The sequence below is a fragment of the Microtus pennsylvanicus genome, chromosome 14 (genome assembly GCF_037038515.1).
Source record: "Microtus pennsylvanicus isolate mMicPen1 chromosome 14, mMicPen1.hap1, whole genome shotgun sequence".
Classification (NCBI taxonomy): domain Eukaryota; kingdom Metazoa; phylum Chordata; class Mammalia; order Rodentia; family Cricetidae; genus Microtus; species Microtus pennsylvanicus.
The window spans coordinates 47,588,527-47,613,696 of NC_134592.1; the positions used below are offsets into that span (position 1 = coordinate 47,588,527).

At 37.4% G+C, this 25,170-nt stretch overlaps 1 protein-coding gene across 5 annotated transcripts in view; it reads left to right on the forward strand.

Moving 5' to 3' along the window:
• Positions 1-25,170, forward strand: part of Mdga2 (MAM domain containing glycosylphosphatidylinositol anchor 2) — a 716,330-nt gene that overhangs the window by 437,626 nt on the left and 253,534 nt on the right. For all 5 annotated transcript variants that reach the window (XM_075947276.1, XM_075947279.1, XM_075947278.1 and 2 more), the window contains exon 4: positions 21,158-21,354. In XM_075947276.1, the coding sequence (XP_075803391.1) occupies positions 21,158-21,354 (197 nt within the window). The remainder of the gene's footprint in view (positions 1-21,157; positions 21,355-25,170) is intronic.

Consider the following 25,170-nt stretch of genomic DNA (forward strand, 5'->3'; position numbering starts at 1 on the left):
TTTTCAAGGTGACAATATTATCCATGACAAGTGAGCTTGTCAACAGCTAATATGTCACTTAAGCCATAAGTTTCATCCCTTTGTCCCCATAAACTCATGGTCATCTCATAATGCAAAATCCATTCAGTCAGTCAATCCAATTCCAAAGGTCCCTATGGCTGTTAACAGCTCTAACATTGTTCAAAACTGTAAGTTCAGAGTCTCAATCCTATATTCAAGAGTACAGAGTAAAATATTTCTATTTTCAATGGGAGCAATGGGAGCATTGCTAGCAAAGATAGTATCAAAACAGAGCCAAAAGTCAGCAAGCAAGCAAATCTTGCAAACCCAAATCCTCCATCTGGGTATCGTGATTGAATTATCTGTGCTCCAAAAGTATCAGGCTGTCCTGTTTCTCTATCTCTGATACCTACAGGCAGTCCTGTTTCTCTATCTCTGATACCTATAGCACACTGGCTCTCCCTTGAGCCAGTGGCACTCCTTGAATGCAGGTTTCTTTAGTGAACGTTACATGCTTCCAGCATCTTCAACATCGTGGCATCTCCTGACAACTTGTGTTTCAAATGCACAGCTTCCCACATAGGCCTCGTAATACTCTTTCTGGGACTCCACTTTCACTCACATCTTTTGGCTTCGTTGCCTTTTGCAAACTTGTCATAACCTTCCCCTACCCCACCTTGTTCTTGCTTCTGTGCGGACTCCAAAACCAGTACTGTGTAAATGATGCTGCCAAGTATGGCTGCCAGCTCAAGATGGAGGCTGTCCCCTTGGACCTCATTTGGGTCAGTGTCTGTGTGCTATAATCAAATGACCCTTGGAAATACTCGGCAGCAGTTGTTTTCAATCAAGGAACCCCTTAGTGACATTATCAGTTAGACTCTTTCCTTTCAAATGAATTTGAATTTTTTTACATAATGAGTTCTCTAATGGGTGAGATAGTACCCTCTTAACACCACTCCTAGAGACTCAATATAGACAAGGGACTTTCTCTTTAATAATCTAGTTTCTTCAATAGTCACAGCCACTTTCTTGGCACCAATCTTTCCTGTTTTCTCTTATTTGTTTCTTTGTTTATTTATTTTTTCTCTTCCCTATTTCACATCCCAACTGTAGTTTCCCCAGTCTTCTCTCCTCCCGGTCCCTCTTCATCACTCCTCCTCTCCCCCAGATTCACTGCTCCTCTTTTGCCCTTCAGAAAATATCAGTCCTCCCAGGGATATCAACCAACATGGCATAACATGTTACAATATGACGAGGCACAAACCCTTATATCAAGGCTGGACAAGACAGCACAGCAGGAGGAAAAAGATCCCAAGGGCAGGTAAAAAGAGTCCCTGGGAGGAGTTCCACAGGAACACCAAACAACACAACCACAACATATATGCAGAAGATGTAAGTTCTGATCTATACAGGCTCCCTTATTGTTGCTTCAGTCCCTATGAAGCCCTATAAGCCTTGGTTAGTTGATTCTGTTGACCTTGTTCTTGTAGTGGGTGCCCTTGGTCCCTCTGGCTCCTATAATTCTTCCTCCCATTCTCCTGAAGGATTAGCTTGAGTGCATCTACTCCTATCAGTAGCTGGATAAAGCCTCTCTGATTTCAATTATACTAAACTCTGACCTATGATTGTACCAGAATACTAGTAGGTATCTTTTTACACACACACACACACACACACACATTTATGTGTATATATGTGTACGTATATCGAGTCATGTTTGGTTCTATCCTAGGTTTCTGGGCTATTCAGTCTCCAGTTTCTGGCAATTCAGGTAGTATCAGGAGTGGGCTCCCTCTCATGGGAGTGAACTATACAACAATAGCAAAGAGTATAGGGACATTCTCTCTATAAGAAATATCAGCCTTGTCTGTTGATATTCCCCTTGCTCTCAGACAGGGAAACTTACTATTCCCACACTTAGGAGACTGCCTAAATTTGCAGTTAAAGAACAGCATTACAGACCCTTGTGTATCCTGTAGCCAAGAGAGAGAGAGAGAGAGAGAGAGAGAGAGAGAGAGAGAGAGAGAGAGAGAGAACATGTTGAGTAACGTATGTCTAATGAAACAGGATGTTTGCCTCATGTAATTAAGTACAAACAAAATTAAAATCTAAGTTGAATATTTACGAGAATTGATGTGCTGGGTGTAGGCCCTTCAGGGCATGAACATATATTATCCACATGTGCACATTCAAGTTTGTGGGGACTGAAATCCATACGTTTAATTTGTAGCAAGCTTTGTAAAATTCCTGAAGGGATTAAATTAAAACTAAATGAGAGTAAAGATAATCACATAGAACAATACAGTAATAATTCCAAAATTAAGAGGAAAATGAAATCATATAGTAAAAAAAATAGCAAAGAGGGAATTTATTTATATCCAAGTTCCTATTTTTTAACACCAGAAAATAGAAGACTGGGACCACTTTGTAAATAGTAATCCTATGGCCAGTGATGATGCTACTGACCTTGAGATAAAAGAAAACAAATCTCCACTGGTATGTAGAATTTCAGTGAGTGCATCACTCATTACTTAAGCAGCGGACAAAGCCTAAAAAAAGACTGAAAGGAAAGGAAAATAAGGACCTCAAGATGGCAGGTCCATTGTTGGGGAGGAAGGTTTCAGAGAACTGCGATTAAATCTCTGGGAGTTGGTGTATAGAATGTGTTCAACAGGGATCTAAATAGAAATTGGAAAGCTGTGAACTTCCCTAAGATAGATAGACAGAGAAAGAGAAGAAGAAGAAAGAGGAGGAGGAGAAGAAGAAAACAGAAAACCTAGGTTGATGTTGAATTTAAAGAAAGGGAATATATATGTGTATATTTCCCCAAAGGTTTCCTGTCAGAGGCAAGGAGTAAAAGTCGGGATGAAAACTTGCCATCAGGGTTATTTCAATGTTTTTCGTTGACATGAAGAGAAAAGGGAGAATCAAAGTGAAAGACATTGGGAAACATTATCTCTTCTTGAGTAAATTATTCATATTTTTAGGGTCAAACCTTAAATTCCAATAAGTAAAGATTTGTAGAACGCAAGTTCCAAACGTAACATACTGTATAATAGCCAAGCGATTACTAGCTATATTTTAATTTGATATTCAAAACAGATCTTAATTACCTCTGTGTTGAAGGGACATCAGCAGTGAACTAATGGTTACCTTGAAGGTATCTATACAGTGTCCAGTTTAAGCTCTCTACAAGTAAATGTTAAATTCAGTGGATAATATACAGCATTTGTTACTACTAATGAGATAGAAATTAATGTTCATCTTCATTATTTATAACTGAACACAAAGTATCTAGTAACAGACAACAGAATCAAATGGAAAAATAGGAAAACACAAATCTTGGCCTGAAAAAATTCAGGACAAATGGAACAACATTTAGAAGCATTTGCTTTTCTTACAGAGGACCCAAGTCTGATTTCTATAGCTTGTGCCATGGAACCCTCAATCACATGGAATTCAGGCTCCAGGGATTCCAACACACTCTTCTGTTTGAGTACTCACATACTTGTGATATATACATATATAAGTGTTTAAAAATAAAATCATAATAAAAAAGGAATCTGAAAGTGGCAATCCTCTTACAATTCTAGTGATGCAGGAAAAGAGCAAATATTTGGCAGATTTGTAATAAAGAGACATAACCTTAAATTAAGCTCTGATTTTTAAATACAGAAGAGATTATAAAATTAAGAGATAATTCATGCTGGTCTTAATGGCAGTGAAAAAGTAAAATATAAATGATGAGATACTATCCTGCAGCCATGCCAGGTGAAAATATACCTCATTAAATTATTTGTTTATTTATTTATTCTTCTCTCATATATTATATCCTGAAAGTAACTACCCTCCCTCCACTCCTGCTAGCCCATCCCCACTCCCCCCATATCTACTCCTCTTTCTTTTCCCTTTAGAAAAGAGCAGGCTTCCAAGGAATATCAAACAAATAGAGCATTACAGTTTGCAATATGACTAGGCACATACCTCATATCTGAACAAAGCAACCCAGAAGGAGGAAAAGGATCCCAAAAGCAGACAAAGTAGTCAAAGATAGCCTGAACCTGCCCTGCTCCCATGGTTAGGAATCACATAAGAACACCAACACACAAGCTACACAACCATAAAATATATGCAGAGGACCTAGGTTAAATCCAAACAGAATCCCTGAATATTGTCCCAGTCTCTGCGAACTTGAGGTAAAGTAATCAACTTCTTTTTTTTTTGGAGACAGGGTTTCTCCATAGCTTTTGTTTCCTGTCCTGGAACTAGCTCTTGTAGACCAAGCTGGCCTCGAACTCACAGAGATCTACCTGCCTCTGCCTCCCGAGTGCTGGGATTAAAGGCTTGCGCCACCACCGCCCGGCAAGTAATCAACTTTTATCACTGCACATATCCAGATGAGTTTCTGAATAAAAAATGAGCACAAATATAATACAGTCTCAAGGAGGAATTTTAAAAGTTTTGTGTTTGTGCATTTGAATAAAATAAAATACTCTAGACATTAGCTCTAATACAGGAAGCAGAGAATAACCAACAATGTGTGAAATTGAACAGCATCAATGAACTAGGATCCAAGAAGCTGTCTTAGTAGAACTTGTAAGCTAAAAATCTTCTCGGTCACATTGCATTTTACATAGGAACAGACAAATTCATATAGCACAGATAATAAATCAGAAGGAGTGCCTATTATGTGGGAAACTTTAATATACAATAAAGCTTGGGCTCAATTTCCTGTCAAAGAATGAACCATTAGATAGGGCTACTGAGTCTATACACTCATCAGAAACAAAGAAATAAAACAAAATCTAACTTATTAGTCAATCATATCACATTCAAAATTCAATTTTATATGTAGTAAACCTTCATGTTCAGTGTTGGAAAAATCTAGCCTTATTTCATGAGTCAAACAATACAAATAGAGACTGTCTATTATTTTGTTCATGAGAACATTTATTAAATAAAAGCGAAAAAGCCTTGAATAACAGTATTCTGCTGATATTTTTTAAAAGGATAATTAATCCAGGTGAAATAGAAACAAAGGATATTCATAAGGAATTAGAAAACAAAAGTATAGAAGGCCATTTATGAAATCAAAAGCTATTCAAGTTCACAATAGCCAGGAAAGTGCAATCTAAAATAGCAATAAGCTATCACCGTGTGCAATCAAACACATAAAAATTCAGAACAGGAAAAAATATGACTGAGAGGCAGAAAAAAATGATGCTCATGTACTTTGCTGAGGTACATGTTTCTTTTGAAAAGGAACCTAGCAAAATCAGTTACAATGATTTGCACGCCAATTTTCCATTTAAAAAATGTCCTGTCAAAAATGTACATATTCAAAAACCATGAATGTGGTGCTGTTATATAATGATAATATATATCACAAATGCTATTAGTTACCCTCTAAAACTTAGCAGTGATAAACTATTGCTGAAAAAACATAGGAATCTGGAAAATCAAGTACTCACCTGGAAACTTCATCCTTTGATATGCATAGGACCTTCCAGCATTATGCAAAATAATCAGTCTTCTTACCTTGCTGTGAACTCTGAGAGTTACTGCAATGAGTGTCCTGGAGATGTATATCCCATTGGTGCAATGGTGGCATGAACATTATGGAAGTAACCAATTACTTTCTAATTAGATTAAGGTCTCTTCCATAAGTTAAAACTCACATCTCTCACAAATACTAGAGAAGAGTACCTGTAGCTAGACAGATCATGGGTTCTAGAGATGAACCTACTACTCTTATTCTGCTCAATAACACAATATTAAATCAACTCCTAGCAACTTCTTATTACACTCACAGATTAGAGGATTTCTCCAGTATCATCAGTGAAGATTTTATTCATAGAAGATGAGGATTAACACAGAGATTCACAACTAGTCAAGGTATAAAAGACAAAAACTGCTAAGTGCTTGGTCCTAAATTGAATTTCTATATTACATTCCATCTTCCCAATACTCAGGATCATTGTAGAAGAGAAGGCTTGTTGTAGGGAAGACGCTTGTTTGTTTCCTGGCCACGCAGACTCCCAAAATACTCACATAGAAAACATATTATTTAAATCACTGCTTGGCCCATTAGCTCTAGCTTACTTGCTAACTCTTACGTCTTAATTTAACCCATTCCATTAATGTGTACATATCCCCGAGTTCATGACCTACCCGTAAAGTTTCAGCACATCTGTCTCTGGCAGTGGCTCCATGGCTTCTCTCTGATTCTACCTCCTTTCTCCCAGAATTCAGTTTAGTTTTCCCTGACTAGCTCTATTTCCTTGAGCTCTAAGCTCAAGACAGTGTTTTTTATTAACCAATGGTATTTACAACATAGAGAGAAGAATCCCATATCAAGGACAGAAAGTTTATAAGAACAGAAGTTATGGATGACTGCAAGGAAGCACTACTTCCAGATACAGGAGTGCTCACAATGAAATATATGAACTCACAATGGCTGTGATAGTATGCACAAGTCCTGCAAGAGTTCAAGCCAGATCATGTCCTAGCATGGAAAGGGGAAGGTAGTCACTAAGTTGCACCACTAGCTGAGGAGCTTTTAGCAATTAACATTTGGGAAAATAGTCAGTTTTCTCTAAGAGTGTATGCCCTGTTAGAATGACCATGCGCCAGTGGAAGATCACACATACAAGAATATAAGAAAAGCACAAATTGGCCAGGCGGTGGTGGCGCACGCCTTTAATCCCAGCACTTGGGAGGCAGAGGCAGGCAGATCTCTATGAGTTCGAGACCAGCCTGGTCTACAAGTGCTAGTTCCAGGACAGGCTCCAAAACCACAGAGAAACCCTGTCTCGAAAAACCAAAAAAAAAAAAAAAAAAAAAAAGAAAGAAAGAAAGATAAAAGAAAAGCACAAATTGGAGTCTTTGAGTTTCTAAGAGAGAGAGAGAGAGAGAGAGAGAGAATAATAAAGAGAGAGAGAGGGAAAGAGAGATTATGAAGATGAGTATATAAAAATAGAGGTGGTTCTGGCAGGATTTGGGGAAAAGGGTGAAAATGATAAAAAAAAGACCTTGTATGAAATTATCAAAGGGATAATGAAAGAATAGAAATGAAGTTAAGAGAAAATGAAGGAAATATACAAGAGTTATTACTACAGGAAATATAAAATTTGAACATTTCTTTCCCTGGAATGATATGTAGAACAGTATCATCAAGGATCTGTAAAACGTGTAAACACATGTATTTCTAAAATCATCACAAAAATTCAATGTATTCTTGTTTGTGCTAGTAGATGACTAACAGCAAATTTTCACACAAGAATGACTCTAAATCTTATAGCTCACCCTACTCCTGTAAATATCTTGCTTTGAAAAATAATGTCTTCAGGAGCTCTGAGGAGCTGGCTATTAGTATTCATTTTGTCTGCTTTCTTTTATGAGTTACCAGATAAAATTAATTGCTATTCAAAAATCACCATGAAGGAAAAAAATATAAAATATTTCTTCTCACCAACTGTAGAAAATTCTTTTTTTGTTTTATTAAAGCAAACATGCCTTTGAGTTGCTATCTACAGAAAATGCTAAATATTCTTTGTTTCTGTTTTCTCACTCATAATAAAGTGTTCTGTTCTTAATGTCTGATATGTCTAAAGAAGACTCAATTGTTTTGTTTTCTGTCTATTGAAGGCTTCAGGGTATGGCAATTTTATTCAGATTGGGTTAACTGACAGGCACATATTTGTAGGTTAGCACTATCTATTGTTGTGATCATTTATGCTGCAATTATTCAAATCTTGTCTCTAAACTGGTAAAATAATGTACTCTACTATTTACTGCCTTCTAGTATATTAAGTAGTTTTTTTTTGCACACCCCTCAACAAAACAAAAACATAAAACCTGTTTGTGTATTTTCTGCGTAAGATTTCTAAGGTGTCTGGAACTTCCCAGAGGGAAAGATGCCATCCAATATAGTACTCATTGTATCTTTGCCATCTGGGTTTTCAGATTCATTTGGTTTAATTCAAAGATTGAAAGACAGAAAAATTGGACCAAATGGTGGAATAAACCCCTGTGGAAAACACACTTCTGCTGTGATTATTTTTTAGATTAATTGACTCCTTAACTAGCAACTGCACCCTAGAACTTCAGCTGTAAATAATAATTCATCCTCATAATGCATTGATTGGGTTGGCCGATACAGGCTGGCAGTCAGGTTAACTGTTTCAAGTCACTGGAGTTAACTCATTAAATAAGTGTAAATTGCATCAAACTGCCTTCTAAATACCAATGTTTATACTGTCAGCCTCAATTGAAGAAGCCCCTCTTTGCAGTAAATGGTTGGATTCAGGGACTCTTGGCTGCTCAAGATGCTAAGACAAAGTGATGGTTGAGGGCCATTCTAAAAAAAGATATTCATACTACTCTCTTGAAGACACAGCAGCAATGTGTAAGGAGTGCACAGACTATGAAGAGCTGGAATATAGGGCAAAAACATATGAAATGCTTTCTTCTCAGCACTACCCAACCACTGCAGCCATGAATTCAATGCAGCCATTTAGTTGTGCTAGGTCTATACAAGATTGTCCTGTCCACAATCACTTATGGCTCAGAGAGGGCTCCTTACAGCTGAACCTTTGGTTATTGATGAGTTATCATAAAGGAGAAGCCATTGGCTTTGTTTATACTCCCATTGCAGAGCCATATGGTTTCTAATAGATGACACAAACCCATGGCCACAAAAGTCCCTGGTTATTCAGTGTATCACAAAACAATACAGGAAAACAAATGGCAATTGAAGATTCATCTTTCAGGTCTATGGCCTTTTCAATCAAGGATAGTTGGTTATGTTAACAGTACCAGGAATGAATTCCCTCCTCTTCAGCTTGTTTTAATTCCAATTAAATTCCAATTACCCCCAAGTCTCCAGGTCAGACACTTTGTGACTGGAGGAGTGGTTTTTCCTGACATTCAACATGATCCACATTGAACTAACTCAACTTTTGCTCATAAATGGCCAAACACAGTTCTCATTTCACACACATAATTCACCGAAAGCTGAAAACCAGATCATCTGCAAGTAACCCTTGACTTACTCCCTCTCTGGAGCACCACATCTAGTCATACAAATAGCTCATTCATTCATGCCTTCCCTCCATGCCTCTTGACAAAATCTTGTCTCAATTGTCTTATACAAGTTTGCATCAACTACCACAGAATCATCTTCCCATTCTGATTAATCTTCTTGTCATTCCATTTGCCATATTAACTTTCCTCATGCAGAAAGAAGCTAGTATGTTATTTCTGAGAAAAGCACATATTCTCTAAAGACAATGTGATTGATTCCCTATTCTATGCGTGGAGATAGTAATGCTTCAGCACATTTTCATCTCTCAAATGTTCTATAATATTATATAGCCTCCTCTAGCATAGCTATGTATACTTTACATAAAATTCACTTTGAAATCTTACAAGTTTATACATGCTATTTCCTTCTCATATTTTATTCTCCTAATTTGTTTCACATATCATTTTGAAAAAAAATCTTTTACTATTATTTTATTCAAGATGCTTTTATTTTCCCTTCTTATATTCTCTACAGAAATTTTAACAATTTTAATTTTAGTGTTTTCTCATCTAACTCATTTTCTTGACTTATACAATGCAGGGTGCTTGTAAATTAGGTAGCTTTTATAATAGTGAGTATATTTGCAGATATGTAAAAGTTGGCAACAAAATAAAAGATATAAAAATTTAGATAAATGCAGTTATTATAGTGACCCTAATACATGTGCAGTTATGAAGTATTAATCCTTATAAAACTTATTTTTGAGATAATAAAAGACAAATTTTCTGTGAAGATGACATGAGTTGCCCTTCTTGAAGTTTCTTCTGAATAACTCTTGTCAAAGCATACACATGACAAATCGTAGATCCATCACTGTTAGTTTGGGATTCCTACTCTGTCTTGAACACTTGCATGTCCCATAGCATGCATGTGCCATAGGAACTCAAGAAAGGTATGGAAGATAAAATTGGACAAGTAGCTCATTCTTTAAACTACACAAACTGAAATGTGTGGGAAGTTCCGAGTGCTTTCCAAAATCCCCTTCCCTTTTGTCTAATGCTGGTTAGAGTCTTGTCCATACTATACATCCTCCTGATGGACGAGTTCCTAAAGTGAAGGAAGATAGCACACATCAGGCATCAGATTCTTATTTCTTGGAATGAATTTAATATGCAAGGGTCTGACATCTTTAATCAAGCAAAATGTTTCAGGAAAATTACTTCAGTTATAAATGGTAAACTGCCAAGGTTAAGAGTAAAAATAAATTCCCTTAAGTAATTATTATGATATATATGGGTAGCCTTGCAGAAAACTGACACTGGTCATATCACTAAGAGATTTGTCTTACTTAAGATTGATTTATTGGGTCTTTATTGGGTATTTAGGTAGCTTATATTGGTTTGTGGAAATAAAAATCTGGCTGAAGTAAGGGTCCTACACACATATGGAAATACTTAATAGCAAATCTTAGAAGTTATATAATTTAGATATATTTAAGGCACAGTTTTGCATATCCAATAATGCGTTTGCTAACTCACATCATTTTATAAATTTGAAACACTTATCCACAATTAAATGACTTAACTGTTTGTTTGTTTAAATCACATGCTTTTTACTTTCATGAATATCTTTCCTGTGTAAGTGATTATAGTTTCTATAAGTTCAAGTTTTTATAAATAGCCTATAAAATTAATATGAATACATTTTAAAGAAAACTAGCTCCTTGAAATGTTAGAAAGAATAAAATTTATTTGACCTCTCAATCAGTTGTGTTCACCTAAAAGATCTATTTATTGCGAGACTGAGCCTTCTTATAACTGAGCATCTAGTGACTTAGAGTACCCCTTGTTGAAAAATTGTGCAGTGGCTTTGCCAGGTCCTCAACTCAGGACCTCCGTCCCGACTACCTGGAGCTTTTGTAGTAATACATCATAATTTAATACTTTCCACTGTCTAATCATTGCTTAAGAATCATCTGTTAACATGCAACCAACATTGATTCTTGGGGAACTTTGGTTTTGTTTGTTTATATCTTTCACTGTTGTTGTTTTTTGTGTTTTAGGGGTAGTTGTTGTGGCATTTTCTCCCAGCTTTTGAACCAATCAACTCCAGGACATTTTCATGTTAGGCAAGCAATCCTACATTAAATACTCTTACATTAAGTACACTTGGGACAATTCTTAATATGTTTTCTCAATGTGTGCTATTATCAAAATATCAGAATTCCCAAGGATTCCCACTGTGTGATCTAAAGAATTTGCATTTGAAATGTATTTAATGCTGCATTGCCCGTCAGTCACCTAAGCAATTGCCTGACACTCTGAGGGAAGCTAAAGGCCCCAATGGAGACAATGTGGATCCTTGAATGAATGCTACAGTGAGCTGCATGGAAAAGCTTCACCTGTGGAGAGGAGGGACATCAGTGGAAAGTAAAACACCATGAGCACAATCTCTCAGGAGGAATTCAGGGGCAAGAAATAATTCTAAGAATAATGGAATCAATTTCTTCTGCACTCCATTCATGCCATGCTCAAAAACCTCATGAAAGGATGACTTCATGATTAATCACTACTTGAGAGTAGGGAGAGAAAGTGACAAAATATGAAGAGATTTCTATTTGGAAGCATAGTAGAGGGTCAGATGAGAGAGAGAACTCTGTTTAAAGTAGAATGTCAAGCTGGCAAATTTTGAAGTCAAAAATTCTGAAACCCTAGATTTCCTTAAGCAGTCTAGGTTTTAGGGAAGTAGCCTGTTTCTTGCAGGAACTCCAATGTCCTTCTTCTTTAAAAATGATACAGAAAATTCTTGACTTTAAGGAAATAGATACTGATGAGACTATATTGTCTGCTTTCAATCATGACAAGAAGATAACTGCATGACAAGAAGAAGCCGCTCTATGGCATCACTTTCCCAGATAAGGAAATGGTCACCTGCAATCTTAGCACTCAGAAGCAGATAGAGTATTGCTGTACAGCACAAGTCACTCTGGTCTACACAAAAAGATGCATGCCAGCTGAGGCTCTATAAAGTATTAGAACTCTGTCTCAAACAAGGAAAGAAACAAATGTACAAACCAACAATAAAATTACTTTTCATTTAAACTGTTATGTTTTTTAAATGAGAGGGAAAAAGAAAACTGTTATTCAAGAAGAATGGAGCAGGAGTTATTTCAGTGTGTATGAAATGAGATCCTAAGACTAGGAATTAAATGTGATGGAGAACAAAATTGAATGAGCTTGTGGACAGAGGCGATCAAGTGAGATTGAAAACTAAAAGCTTATTGACATGTGAGTTCTCTGGCATGACGAGCTCTTACCGCCTCCGGAGGCAGTGGGGAAGATAAGGTTCCTACTGAGTGAGGTGATATTGCCACCATTGCAAAGCAGAGTATTAAAAAAATATATAAAAACAGATTTATGGGCTTGCCAAGATGAATAGCAGATAAGGTCCAGAAATAATAATACCTGACCCTATTCTGTATAAATGTATAGAGGATGCTCCACTGACTAAATCAGTAAGAATACACTCATAAGTGAGTCATAGACATCATTGAGCATCTCATTGCTCACAGTTCTTTCTAGACAATGTTGATGGAAGGAGATACTAATATATAATTGGATTTTGCATGATTAGTGTGCATGACAATTTCTCAAGGTCATAGATTTCAAATGATAGTGCGTAATTGGCACAGGCTGGATGAGTATATTCGTCTACATTAATAGCTAATTGGAATGCATTCAGCACTCTAGTCTCACAAAAAATGTGGAGATTCTTAGGATATATTATCCCTGGAAAAAAAGTAAGCAGATAACCACTTAGTATTATACAGTATATATGGTTAAATATATTAAATATGTATAATTAAAAGACTGAATATGGACAATTAGAAAAAAAAACTATGCTTCCTGTGGTAATTTCACAATGTGCTTATATTGACCAAATGGGCAACTGAATTACTCTGCGGCATCACCCCGACTATTTTCATGATGAGCCAGTCACCCAATTCTTTCTAGGAAGAACATGCATCCATTTACTTGGAAAATAATATGCTGAGGAGAGGAAACCTCGGCACATTTTAGATATGCCACTTGCAGGATCAGTGTTGGTATGGACAAACAAAATTTTTCAGTGTGCGTGTTGTCATAGTATTATCTTGTCACAGTATATCCCACATCACCTGGAAATGCTGGCTTTGTAGAAGGATAGAATGGCCTTTTGAAATGTCAACATAACTTTAAAGATAGAATCCAGTGAGGAGAAGGTGCTTTTTCTAGACGGTAGTGAAATTCCCAATCACTGATCAGAATTACATGATATTTTCTTAAGGATTCATGGGTCTAAGAAACAATGGGGGACCTCACTTACTACCATCACATCCAATGACCCACTGAAATCGATACTTCTCTTCCCACAATGTTAGGCTTTGCCAATTTTGAGGCCCAGTTCCCAGAAGAGGAAAAACTTTTATTAAACGACACAGGAAGAATCCCATTAATCTCTAAGCTATGGCCATCAGTTACTTTAGCCTCCTGTATCAAGAAACAACACATAAGAAGAGGCACTGTCCTGAACAGACAGAATATACATTTCACAGAAGTAAGACATGGCAAGAAAGCAATTCAGAATGTGAAGAATGCTCACTTATCCCAGGGAGAATTTTTTTGGCTTCTCTTTTCTATATTTGGTGGTAAATAAAGCAACACATCAAGCATGACTGGTGACCAAGATCTCTACTTCCTCTGCATAAAAGCTCTAGTGACCACACTAGGAAAGGTGCCCATGTAATACAATATATGAGGCCAAGGTGTGAGGGTTCTTGAGAAATGATGGATGTGATCCCACCGTAGATTCTTGCAGAAATTTCTTCCCGGAAATAAGACTACCCAGAATCCTAGGCTTTTTTTTCGGCTAGAGCCATTATTTCTCACATGTAGGTCTGAGTAATTATTTTAATTGAAAGCCAGATTTCCTGCTCAGGATCGCAGCTCTTATTCTTCTTGCTGCTGAAAGTATTGCAGCTAATGATCATCAACAAATTCCCTTTCTTGGCATCATTGTAATCCAAACAGTGCTTGTGCTTTCAAAGGTCCCATATCCTGGTGGGAAAAAAGAATTAATTGAACCCCAATGTTGGTTTAGAAGGTGTTATCCAGTACACTTACTACATCAGCATATCTCCTTGTTTCTTATTTCTGACACCTACCTGTGAAAAATACTTCTATTCAGTATTTAGTAGTATGTAAATAATAAATTAAAGAGAATATATACCCAAATATATAATAAGATGTATCAAAGTGATATATTGTATTACTTAAACAATATGTACACACAGCATACATTCAGAATGCACATATATACTTACATATGCATAAGTATTTATAACCTACTTCTAATATTTGATTTGCTTACATACATCTTGCTCAGGATTGCTGATTTTTACTTTAAAGAGAAAAAAATTCATGGGTTTTTCCAATAGAAACTCTGCCAATAGACTATTTAGAAAGCTGTTATCCTAAGATTAAATTCTTAGAAGGCTAGTAACCTATGACCCAAATTGCATGGAGACCAGGATAATAGATGTATAAATGGGTGTTCAGATCTAGGTCATTACTATCCGAGCCTGATCACATTACCCCCAAACAAGAAAAGACCTAAGAATACATCTGAAAGGGGTTACTAGAGAAGATAACCCTATTATTTAGGTTTGGATATCAATGTCCCCTTAGGCTCCTGTGTTTGAACACTTGTTTTCAGCTGATGGCACTGCTCAGGGAAGTTGTGGTAGCTTTAAGAGGTTGAGACTTTCTGGAGGAACTGTATCACTAGGGGCAGGCTTTTCCAGTTTTATATATTAGAGCCTCATCTCACTTCTTTGCCTCTCTCTGCTTACCATGAGTGAATGCAATGTCATCAGTTTGCTTTCTATGAGTCACGAAAACCGCACATTCCTGCTCCATTTTGAACAGTGTACTGTCTGGAACTGTAAACTCTCTTAAGTGACTTTTGTTAGTGTGTTTCATCACAACAATGAAAAGGAAAACAATAAAGCTATTAACTCTTCAGAGTCTGAGCAGCTGCCATGGTTTTGTCATCAGCCCGTGGTTACCGCCCAATTCTGAGGGAAAGGTTTTTTTTTTTTATAAATTTATTTATTTATTAAAGATTTCTGTCTCTTCCCCGCCACCGCCTCCCATTTCCCTCCCCCTCTCCCAATTAAGTCCCCCCCCAGCCCGAAAAGCAATCAGGGTTCCCTGTCCTGTGGGAGGTCCAAGGAACCCCCACCTCCATCTCTAGTAAGTTGAGCATCCAAACTGCCTAGGCTCCCACAAAGCCAGTGCATGCAGTAGGATCAGAAACCCATTGCCATTGTTCTTGAGTTCTCATTAGTCCTCATTGTCCGCTATGTTCAGAGAGTCCAGTTTTATCCCAGGCTTTTCCAGACCCAGGCCAGCTGGCCTTGGTGAGTTCCCAGTAGAACATCCCCATTGTCTCAGTGTGTGGTTGCACCCCTTGCGGTCCTGAGTTCCTTGCTCATGCTCTCTCTCCTTCTGCTCCTGATTTGGACCTTGAGATTTCAGTCCGGTGCTCCAATGTGGGTCTCTGTCTCTGTCTCCTTTCATCATCTGCTGAAGGTTAATATTCAGGAGGATGCCTATATGTTTTTCTTTGGGTTCTCCTTATTTAGCTTCTCTAGTATCACTAATTATAGGCTCAATGACCTTGGTTTATGGCTAGAAACCAAATATGAGTGAGTACATCCCATGTTGCTCTTTTTGGGTCTGGCTTACCTCACTCAGGATAGTGTTTTCTATTTCCATCCATTTGCATGCAAAATTCAAGAAGTCCTTGTTTTTTATTGCTGAGTAGTACTCTAATATGTATATATTCCATACTTTCTTCATCCATTCTTCCATTGAAGGGCATCTAGGTTGTTTCCAGGTTCTGGCTATCACAAACAATGCTGCTATGAACATCGTAGAGCATATACTTTTGTTGTATGATAGGGCCTCTCTTGGGTATATTCCCAAGAGTGGTATTGCTGGATCCAGGGGTAGGTTGATCCCGAATTTCCTGAGAAACCGAAACACTGCTTTCCAAAGTGGTTGCACAAGTTTGCATTCCCACCAGCAATGGATGAGTGTACCCCTTTCTCCACAACCTCTCCAGCAAAGGCTATCATTGGTGTTTTTGATTTTAGCCATTCTGACAGGTGTAAGATGGTATCTTAAAGTTGTCTTGATTTGCATTTCCCTGATCGCTAAGGAAGTTGAGCATGACCTTAAGTGTCTTTTGGCCATTTGAAGTTCTTCTGTTGAGAATTCTCTGTTCAGCTCAATGCCCCATTTTATAATTGGGTTGGTTAGCCTTTTGCGGTCTAGTTTCCTGAGATCTTTATATATTTTGGAGATCAGACCTTTGTCAGTTGCGGGGTTGGTGAAGATCTTCTCCCAGTTAGTGGGTTGCCTTTGTGTCTTAGCGACAGTGTCCTTTGCTTTACAGAAGCTTCTCAGCCTCAGGAGGTCCCATTTATTCAATGAGGTCCTTAATGTCTGTGCAGCTGGGGTTATACGTAAGAAGTGGTCTCCTGTGCCTATGTGTTGTAGAGTACTTCCCACTTTCTCTTCTATCAGGTTCAGTGTGTTTGGACTGATATTGAGGTCTTTTAACAAGCAAAAAAAGAAAATGGGCACAGCCACATAAAACCTACTTCCTTATTCAAGTGGCTAAAGTGAATTCAGTTCACTAGTCTGCTGCTGGATTAGGTTTATGTGAAGAGCTAATCATTATGTGAATATTTCATAGGATTGGGAATCCCCAGAATCCCACCTGGTTAAGATCAGACAGCACAGTGTCTGCATGGACAGCAGAGTGAGTTTGATCTGACAGTTCTTAATCTTTCACAGAAAGCAGCAGTTGTTCTGTGAATCTACAGTACTAAAATTAGAAGTCTGTGAGGTAGCTGTGAAAAGATGCTAATGTTGAAAGAAATCTAAGAGAAAATCTTAGAACGTTGCAAAACAAGAAATCAAAGTAGGAATGTCATGTAATTCACATTTTTTAAAAGATTAAATTGAGGAATTTTGCATTCTGCCTTCTTTCCCCCCCTCCATCACTAGCCATAACTTCACTAGTAGTATTCTGTTTTTTATTATTTTATACATCAAACGAATCTTTTTTTAGGAGCTGTGACTTTCTAAACATGACATGTCCCATATGCTCACATCCTCCTTTATTATGCATATGTACACACTGTAGCTTTTCTCCAGGCTTTCACTTGTCATCTGGAGTCTTTGATAGCCAGAACAAATGGCCAAATGCCTCATTTGTACTTATTCATAATGAGTTGAGAGCATATAGGGTCATGAGATATCGGCTGGAAAAACCATGGAATCAATAGCAGTTATTAAGGAAAGACCCTAAAACTAACTGATATATATATATATATATGATAGATAGATAGATAGATAGATAGATAGATAGATAGATAGATAGTAAAGGCTAAATTGTGTTGACTGTTTACTGTGTGCCCATGTTTTTTAAATTAATTCTTCTCTCATATATTGCATCCCAACTGCAGTTTCCCCTCTCTCCACTCTTCCCAGTTGCTTCCCCTACTCCCCCTCTCTGCAGATCTACTCCTCCAATTCCTTTCAGAAAAGATCAAGCCTATCATGAATTTCAACCAAATATGGGATAAGAAGTTACAATAAGAAAAGGCATAAACCTTCATATCAAGACTGTACAAGACAACCCAGTAGGAGGAAAACGGTCTCAAGAGCAGGCAAAAGAGTCAGAGACACCCCCTCTCCCACTGTTAGGAGTCCCACAGGAACACCAATTTAAACAATTGTAACATATATGCAGGGGTCCGAGCACAGACCCATGCCAGCTCCAGGACTGCTGCTGCATTCTATGAACCCTTATTAGCCCTGCTTAGTTGATTCTGTGGGTCATGTTCTTATGGTGTCCTTGACCTCTCTGGGTCTTACAGTCCTTCCCCTGCTTCTTCCTTGGGGGGCTCCCAAGATCCAACCCTCCCAGAAGTTCTGTGCCACCATTATCTCAATACATCCTGCAGGGAGGACTAATTATAGATCGGTGGTTCTGAGACTGAGTTGTTGTCTTAATCCCTCCATTGGATCTTGCTTGGTTATAGAAGATGGCTGGTTCAGGCTTACTAGAAGTCATCACTAATCTCCACTCATAAGATTCAGGATGTTTCGCCGGGCGATGGTGGCGCACGCCTTTAATCCCAGCACTCGGGAGGCAGAGGCAGGTGGATCTCTGTGAGTTCGAGACCAGCCTGGTCTACAGAGCGAGTTCCAGGACAGGCTCCAAAGCTACAGAGAAACCCTGTCTCGAAAAACCAAAAAAAAAAAAAAAAAAAAAAAAAAAAAAAAAAAGATTCAGGATGTTTCCACTGCACTAGGTTTCCACATCACTGCCCAATACCTGGCAATTCAGGTCATCTCTCTCAGTATTCTCTCCCCCAACACTCTCTACCTGGTTCCTGTGATTCCCATCCCCACCCCCACCCCCAGTTCACTTGCAAAATCTCCTTCCCAGGGAGATTTGTGCATAAGACCTTGATCCCTCCTTTTTATTTAGCTTCTCTAGGTCCGGTGATTATAGCATGATTATTTTTTACTTAAGAGATAATATCCACTTATGAGTGAGTACATACCATACTTGTCTTTCTGGGTCTGGGTTACCTCACTCAGGATGTGTTTTTCTAGTTTTAACAATTTGTATGCCAATTTCGTGACACCCCGTTGTGTAAATGTATCACATTTTTCTTATCCATTCTTCTGTTGAGGGACATCTGGGTTGTTTCCAGTTTCTGGCTATTATAAGTAAAGTTGCTATGAACATAGATGAGAAAGTGTCCTTGTGACAAGATGGACCATCCTTTAGGTATATGTCCAAGAGTGGTATAGCTGAATCTAGACATAGATAAAGTCCCATCTTCCTGAAGAATTTCCATATTGATTTCCATAATGGCTGTGCAAGTTTGCTTTCCCATCAATAATGGTAGAGTGTTCCACTTCCTCCACATCTTTGCCAGCATGAGATGCCACTTGTGTTATTTTTTTCTTAGCCTCAAATTATCTACATAATAGAAATAAAAGGAAAAATGCCAAATTTATTTTATGATGTCTCAGTAACATTTATTCCCAAAGCAAAGAAAGAAAGAAAGAGAATTACAGACCAGTTTCTCTCATGAACATAAATGCAAAAATACTCAATGATTACTCCCAAACCTAATCCAAGAAGACATCCATGATCAAGTAGCCTTCATTCCAGAGATGCAGGAATGGTTCAATGTAAGAAAATCAGTCAATATAATCCACTGTTGTAGGAGGCTGCTTGTTCGTTCCTGGCTGCTCAGCCCTGAAATATCCATACAAAAACTATATTATTTGCAATGTTGTTTGGAAAAGAGCTTAAGCGTATTTCTGACTAATTCATATCTTAAATGAACTCATCTTCATCAATCTGTTTTGCCATGAGGCTGTGGCTTACTGGATAAAGTTCATGTGTCTGAATCCAACTTCTTTCTCCCAGCATTTAGTTTAGTGTTCCCCATCTAGTTCTACCCTGTCCTATCAACAGACCAAGGCAGTTTCTTTAATAACCAATGGTATTCACAGCATACAGAGAGGAGTTTCACATCAATCCATTGTATAAATAAACTGATAGAAAAAAAAGGTGATCACCTCAGTAGATGCTGAAAAGTCTTTGACAAAATCCAATCCCCGTCATGATACACGTGTAGAAAGAGTAGAGTAAGGATAAAAGGAAAATACCTCAACATAATAAAGGCAGTTTATAGCAAGCCTATAGCCAACATCAACCTGAATGGAGAGAAACCCAAAGCAGCAACACTAAAATTAGGAACAAGATAAGGTTGTGTACTCTGTCAAATATATTCAATATAATACTTGACGTTCTAGCTAGAGCAATAAGGCAATTGAAGAAGATCTAGGGGATATATATTGGAAAGGAAAAAAATCAAAGTAACATTACTAATAGCAGATGATGTGATAATAAACAGAAGGGACTCAAAAAATTCTACCAGGGGACTCCTAGAGCTCATAAACACTTTCAATTAAGTGACTGGATACAAGATTAACCAGAAAAAAATCATTAGCCATTCTATATACAAATGCCCATGTTTTATGATCTCTCTCATTTATTCATCCTCAGATCACCTGAACAATATAATATCATTTTACGGACAAGGAATATCACTAAAGTTAAATAGTCCCTCAAAGTTATACAGCTGAAAGAATGCTAAGTGTGTTGTGATGGTCATTAATAGCAAGGGGTTGCATCATTCCTAAGAGGCTATGCTGACTTGAGTTCAGATTTAGTGTTTTGATCTCTCTCTCTCTCTCTCTCTCTCTCTCTCTCTCTCTCTCTCTCTCTCAACCTTTTTGAGATTTTAATTTATTTATTTATTTTTTGATTTTCGAGACAGAGTTTCTCCGTAGCTTTTGGTTCCTGTCCTGGAACTAGCTCTTGTAGTCCAGGCTGGCCTCGAACTCACAGAGATCCGCCTGCCTCTGCCTCCCGAGTGCTGGGATTAAAGACGTGCGCCACCACCACCCGGCTTGAGATTTTAATTTAATCACAGTGTTTTTCCCTTTGCTTTCTTCTTTTCAAAGCCTCCCATATAACCTTCCCCACTCTCTTTCAAATTCATGGCTTCTTTTCTCATTTATTGTTTTTAATTGAAAATATTCATTCATGCAATAACAATAAATGTATGTACATAGGTGTGTGTTCCTAAATATAACTTAACTGAGTACATATAATATTAGTACTGTGTATTTTCAGGGATAGCCATTTAGATTTTGTTCAATTTCATGAAGTCTTATCTAAGTGGCTTCTGGCAAGATAACTGAAAAAATGTAAGAACTTCTATACTATCTTAACAAATCTGAAGAAACGGTCAAATTTTAAGATTTTAAGTTGAAAATTTCTTTGTTATTGAGTTTGCTAAGCTTAATCACGCACTCAGAGCGCCACCATCAGTAGAAGCTTGCATCATTGTTCAGGGCATAAGTTTGCAATAGTTTAGAAGCTGTGCATCTTGTAATGTCACTTGCTTATTTTTATTTCTTTTAGACTTGGATGATCCAGTAGTAACTGTTCATCAAAGCATAGGTGAAGCTAAAGAACAATTTTACTATGAGAGAACAGTGTTTCTCAGATGCGTGGCCAATTCCAACCCGCCTGTGCGCTACAGTTGGAGACGTGGCCAAGAAGTGTTGCTTCAAGGATCTGACAAAGGAGTAGAGATTTATGAGCCCTTCTTTACCCAGGTAAGAGATTAGGAACACTGTTCCTACCCTAACAACAAAATTATAGCTATTTGGGAAGATTATTCTCCTTATCTACTCTTTTATAAAACAATATATGTTTGATTGAAAGACCAGGATACCAAGATATAAACGATAATTAGTTTTATAAGGGACAGTTAAATTTGAAATGCTGATTCCCGAAGTCATATTTCTTCATCCCTGCCTCGCACCGCGCCCCCATGTCTGCGCTCTGTGCCCTGGCACCCCGTTACCGAGCTTCGGGCAAGGGGGCTGGAGGTTAAAATACCCAGACACACACAGACAGAGAGACAGCGACACGGGTCATCCTTGAATTCCCCAAGAATGCTCCTTTTATTGTGTTCAGGGGCAGATTATATAGAGATAGCCTCGCCCCAGCCAAACCCACCAGAAACCACTCTCCTGCCACCAGGAACTCATGAAGGTCTCGTGCTCAGAGCAGCTGTAGGCACTCAGATCAGGGGATTACAAGAAATTCAGGATCTCGGGTCTCACTGCCCCCAACACATCCCATGTTTACCTCAGTGTTTTTTTTTTTAAAAAAAACATGCCTATACACGTCACTGATAAATTTGATTGGAAACATTTCAAAGCAACAATTGTAATTTTCCAATTTGTAATGACAAACTTAAATTATGCCTTTTTCCTTAATCACTATGGTTATACACACACACACACACACACACACACACACACACACACACATGCATGGATAAACACACCAATCTGTATGTTCATAAATACATGATGTGCCTGTGTAGTGTTGCTTGTATGTTTATGTTTTCAGGGTTGAACATTTGATATTGGATCGCCAATCAGGAGACTTACCACTGTAGAAGTTTAATTCTCCCTCTCCCACAACTCATCAATTGCCTTTACCTCTTACCTGAATGTGGGGCCAATGAAACTTCCCTCTTCTACATTAGCATGTCTATTACTGTTCTCTTTGCTTGAGTGTTGTGTAGACTTCCGTGTCAAATCATGGGGATAGCTTGCCTTTTATTTCTTTGTTATTGTTTTTATTGAGCTATGTATTTTTCTCTACTTCCCTACCTTCCTTTCCCATTCCCTTCTACTCTTTCCTATGGCTCCCATGCTCACAATTTACTCAAGAAATCATGTCTTTTTCTACTTCCCATGTAGATTAGATTCATGTATGTTTCTCTTATGGTCCTCTTTGTTCTACAGGTTCTCTGGGAATATGAACTGTAGGCTGGATTTTTTTTTTGTTTTATGTCAATTAGCCATTTATAAGTGAGTACATATGATATTCATGTTTCTGGGTCCAGGTTACCTCACTCATTATGATGTTTTGTAGATACATCCATTTGCAAATTTCAAGATGTCATTAATTTTTTCTGCTGTGTAATACTCCATTGTGTAAATGTACCACATTTTTCTTACCTATTCTTCAGTTGAGGGGCATTTAGATTCCCCAAATGCCTTTCATTTCTGAGATATAACTCATAGCTGATTTCTTTATCCTCTGACTCTCTCTGCCCTTCTTCCACATGTTCCATGAACCTTAGGTGTGAGTGTTGAGTTATAGACGTATCAACTGGGACTAAGTACCCCATGTCATTAGTTCTCTGCATTTTCACTAGCTGTGGTTTTTTGTAATGGTCTCTATCTGCTTCAAAGAGATGCTTCTTTGAACTATACACATTGGTGGGTATAAGTATTTAGAATGAAGTTGGAAACTTTAGTGGTTTAATTAGGTGGCAGTAAAAAATTCTTCTCAAAGATCTAAGACCTCACTAGCTCAGAGTAGTTGGCTGTTTCAGTTACCATTTATGATAAGGAAGTAGACAAGTGTTGATTATTCCCAACTTAGGAATGCCAATATTGTACTTTTATGGATATCTTGCAGTAGTGGTCATTCTTCTGGCTTATAGGACTACTAGTTGTTTTCTCCCTTGGTAGATTACATAGTAATTTCATATCCTCTGAAAGCTAGCTAGAAAGACGCTTTCCAAAGAGACCTAGCTAAATTCTTCATAGTTCTGTGTCCAAAGTATATTGAGTATTGAGTCTTTAATAATAGAGACCTATATTTAATTTTCAGGAAGAAACCATGAGAAACAGCGATAACCTATGTTGTCTGGGGAATATCTTAGATGCCTCTGACCAAAAACTGAAAAAGACGTTTATCATGTCTAGTACTGAGATTTTTCTTAGCCTATTGAGAAAAAAGAATCTATAGATTTTTCTTAGTCTTGGAGAGGGGGAGTATTATTATCTCTAATTATTATAGCTTCATTTAAACTGCATACATATGTGTACACATACACTTGTGTGAACATACAATTTAATCCAACCAAAAAAGTCCTATAAGATTTCTTTTGAAGCAATGCCCCATCCTGAGCTGACTTAAGCCATGTATTCTAATGGAAGGTTATGGGTTTCATTCTTGACTGGGTCATACTTGTTTGCTTTACTGCCGACATCACAAAAGCCAATGAGTGCTGAAACTAATATGGCAAAGAGACTCTGTGACTCTGCCTGGGAGAATGAGCTAAGGTCTGATGAGTCCTGCAGGGAACAGAATGTGCACACACACTCTTTAGAAAACAGCAACTGCCACTGCCAGGTGTCTTTATTTGATCCCTGGACTACCATTTTTGAAACTCTACTTGAATCCAAAGATTATGGAGGATTGATCCTGTGGCAAATACTAGTTTTATAGGACTTTACAAATGAGGAGTTGCAAACTAATCTATTTCTTCAAAATTATGCTAACTGATGAAAATTAGAGTAGATTGAGACATTTGGGTCTAATTCTAACTCTCAAATGCATGTTCGCAATACAGAAAAAAAAAGTGATAAGGAGAACATTTTTATCTACAAGTCTACTTAACAGTCACTAACCACCTCATTTGTAGCTGTCAATTGCAGAAAGAAAATTGAAAGGACTATGATTTTGGAGCCATCTTGTAATGGAAAGAAATGTAATTGATTAAGCTTATTTATTTTACTATGATAATATTTTGTTAGTTTTAATTTACAAATTTATCAAGCTATTTTTCTCAGCATTAGAAGGTAAAAAAAAAATGTATACTCTAATTGTACAGAACTTTGTGGTATGATAAGACCACTAATTATTTATCCACCTATCAATGTTGCTTTCAAGTTAGAACTAATTATATGTTATAGACTTAAAATATTACCTAAGTCCATATTTTCTTTGTGTGATGATTTTGCTCTTTCATGTTGTTATTCTTTTTTTGTCATCATATATGTATCTTCCTTCTATTAGCTTCTACAGACATTTTTCCATTGACTGCTAAGAATACTTTATGGTTAACAATCTTTAAATATTAACAAGTTTTATATTAAAGGATGTCTTAATTCATGTTCTGATCTTAGAACAACAATCTGTGTATTCTATTTAAAAATATACTTCTCACAATTTTAGATACGAGAAAGTTCAACATTAAGGTGATAGCACCCATCAAGGACATTCAAGTTACAATGTAAAAGAGTGAGGAACACAAAAGAAGCACAAAGTCACTCTTGTGATTGATATGCATACTCCTAAAGTAGAAAAATAACTTTATATATGAGGACTTAGACATTAATGTAACCTCCCTGAAAAGGTCCCATCTCCCAATACTGTCACAGTAGCAGTTAAATCCAGCTTCCTTTATGTAGAACAAAGACAAACCACTGTAGATTTCTTTAACTCTATTGTCTAGGACTCCTATAATTTATAAATGAGGAAAGGTAACCTTAATTTGCCATGTGCAAAGTATGGCAACATGTTTGCCAAATGTAGAGGTGTTGAGGCAAGGATCCCTC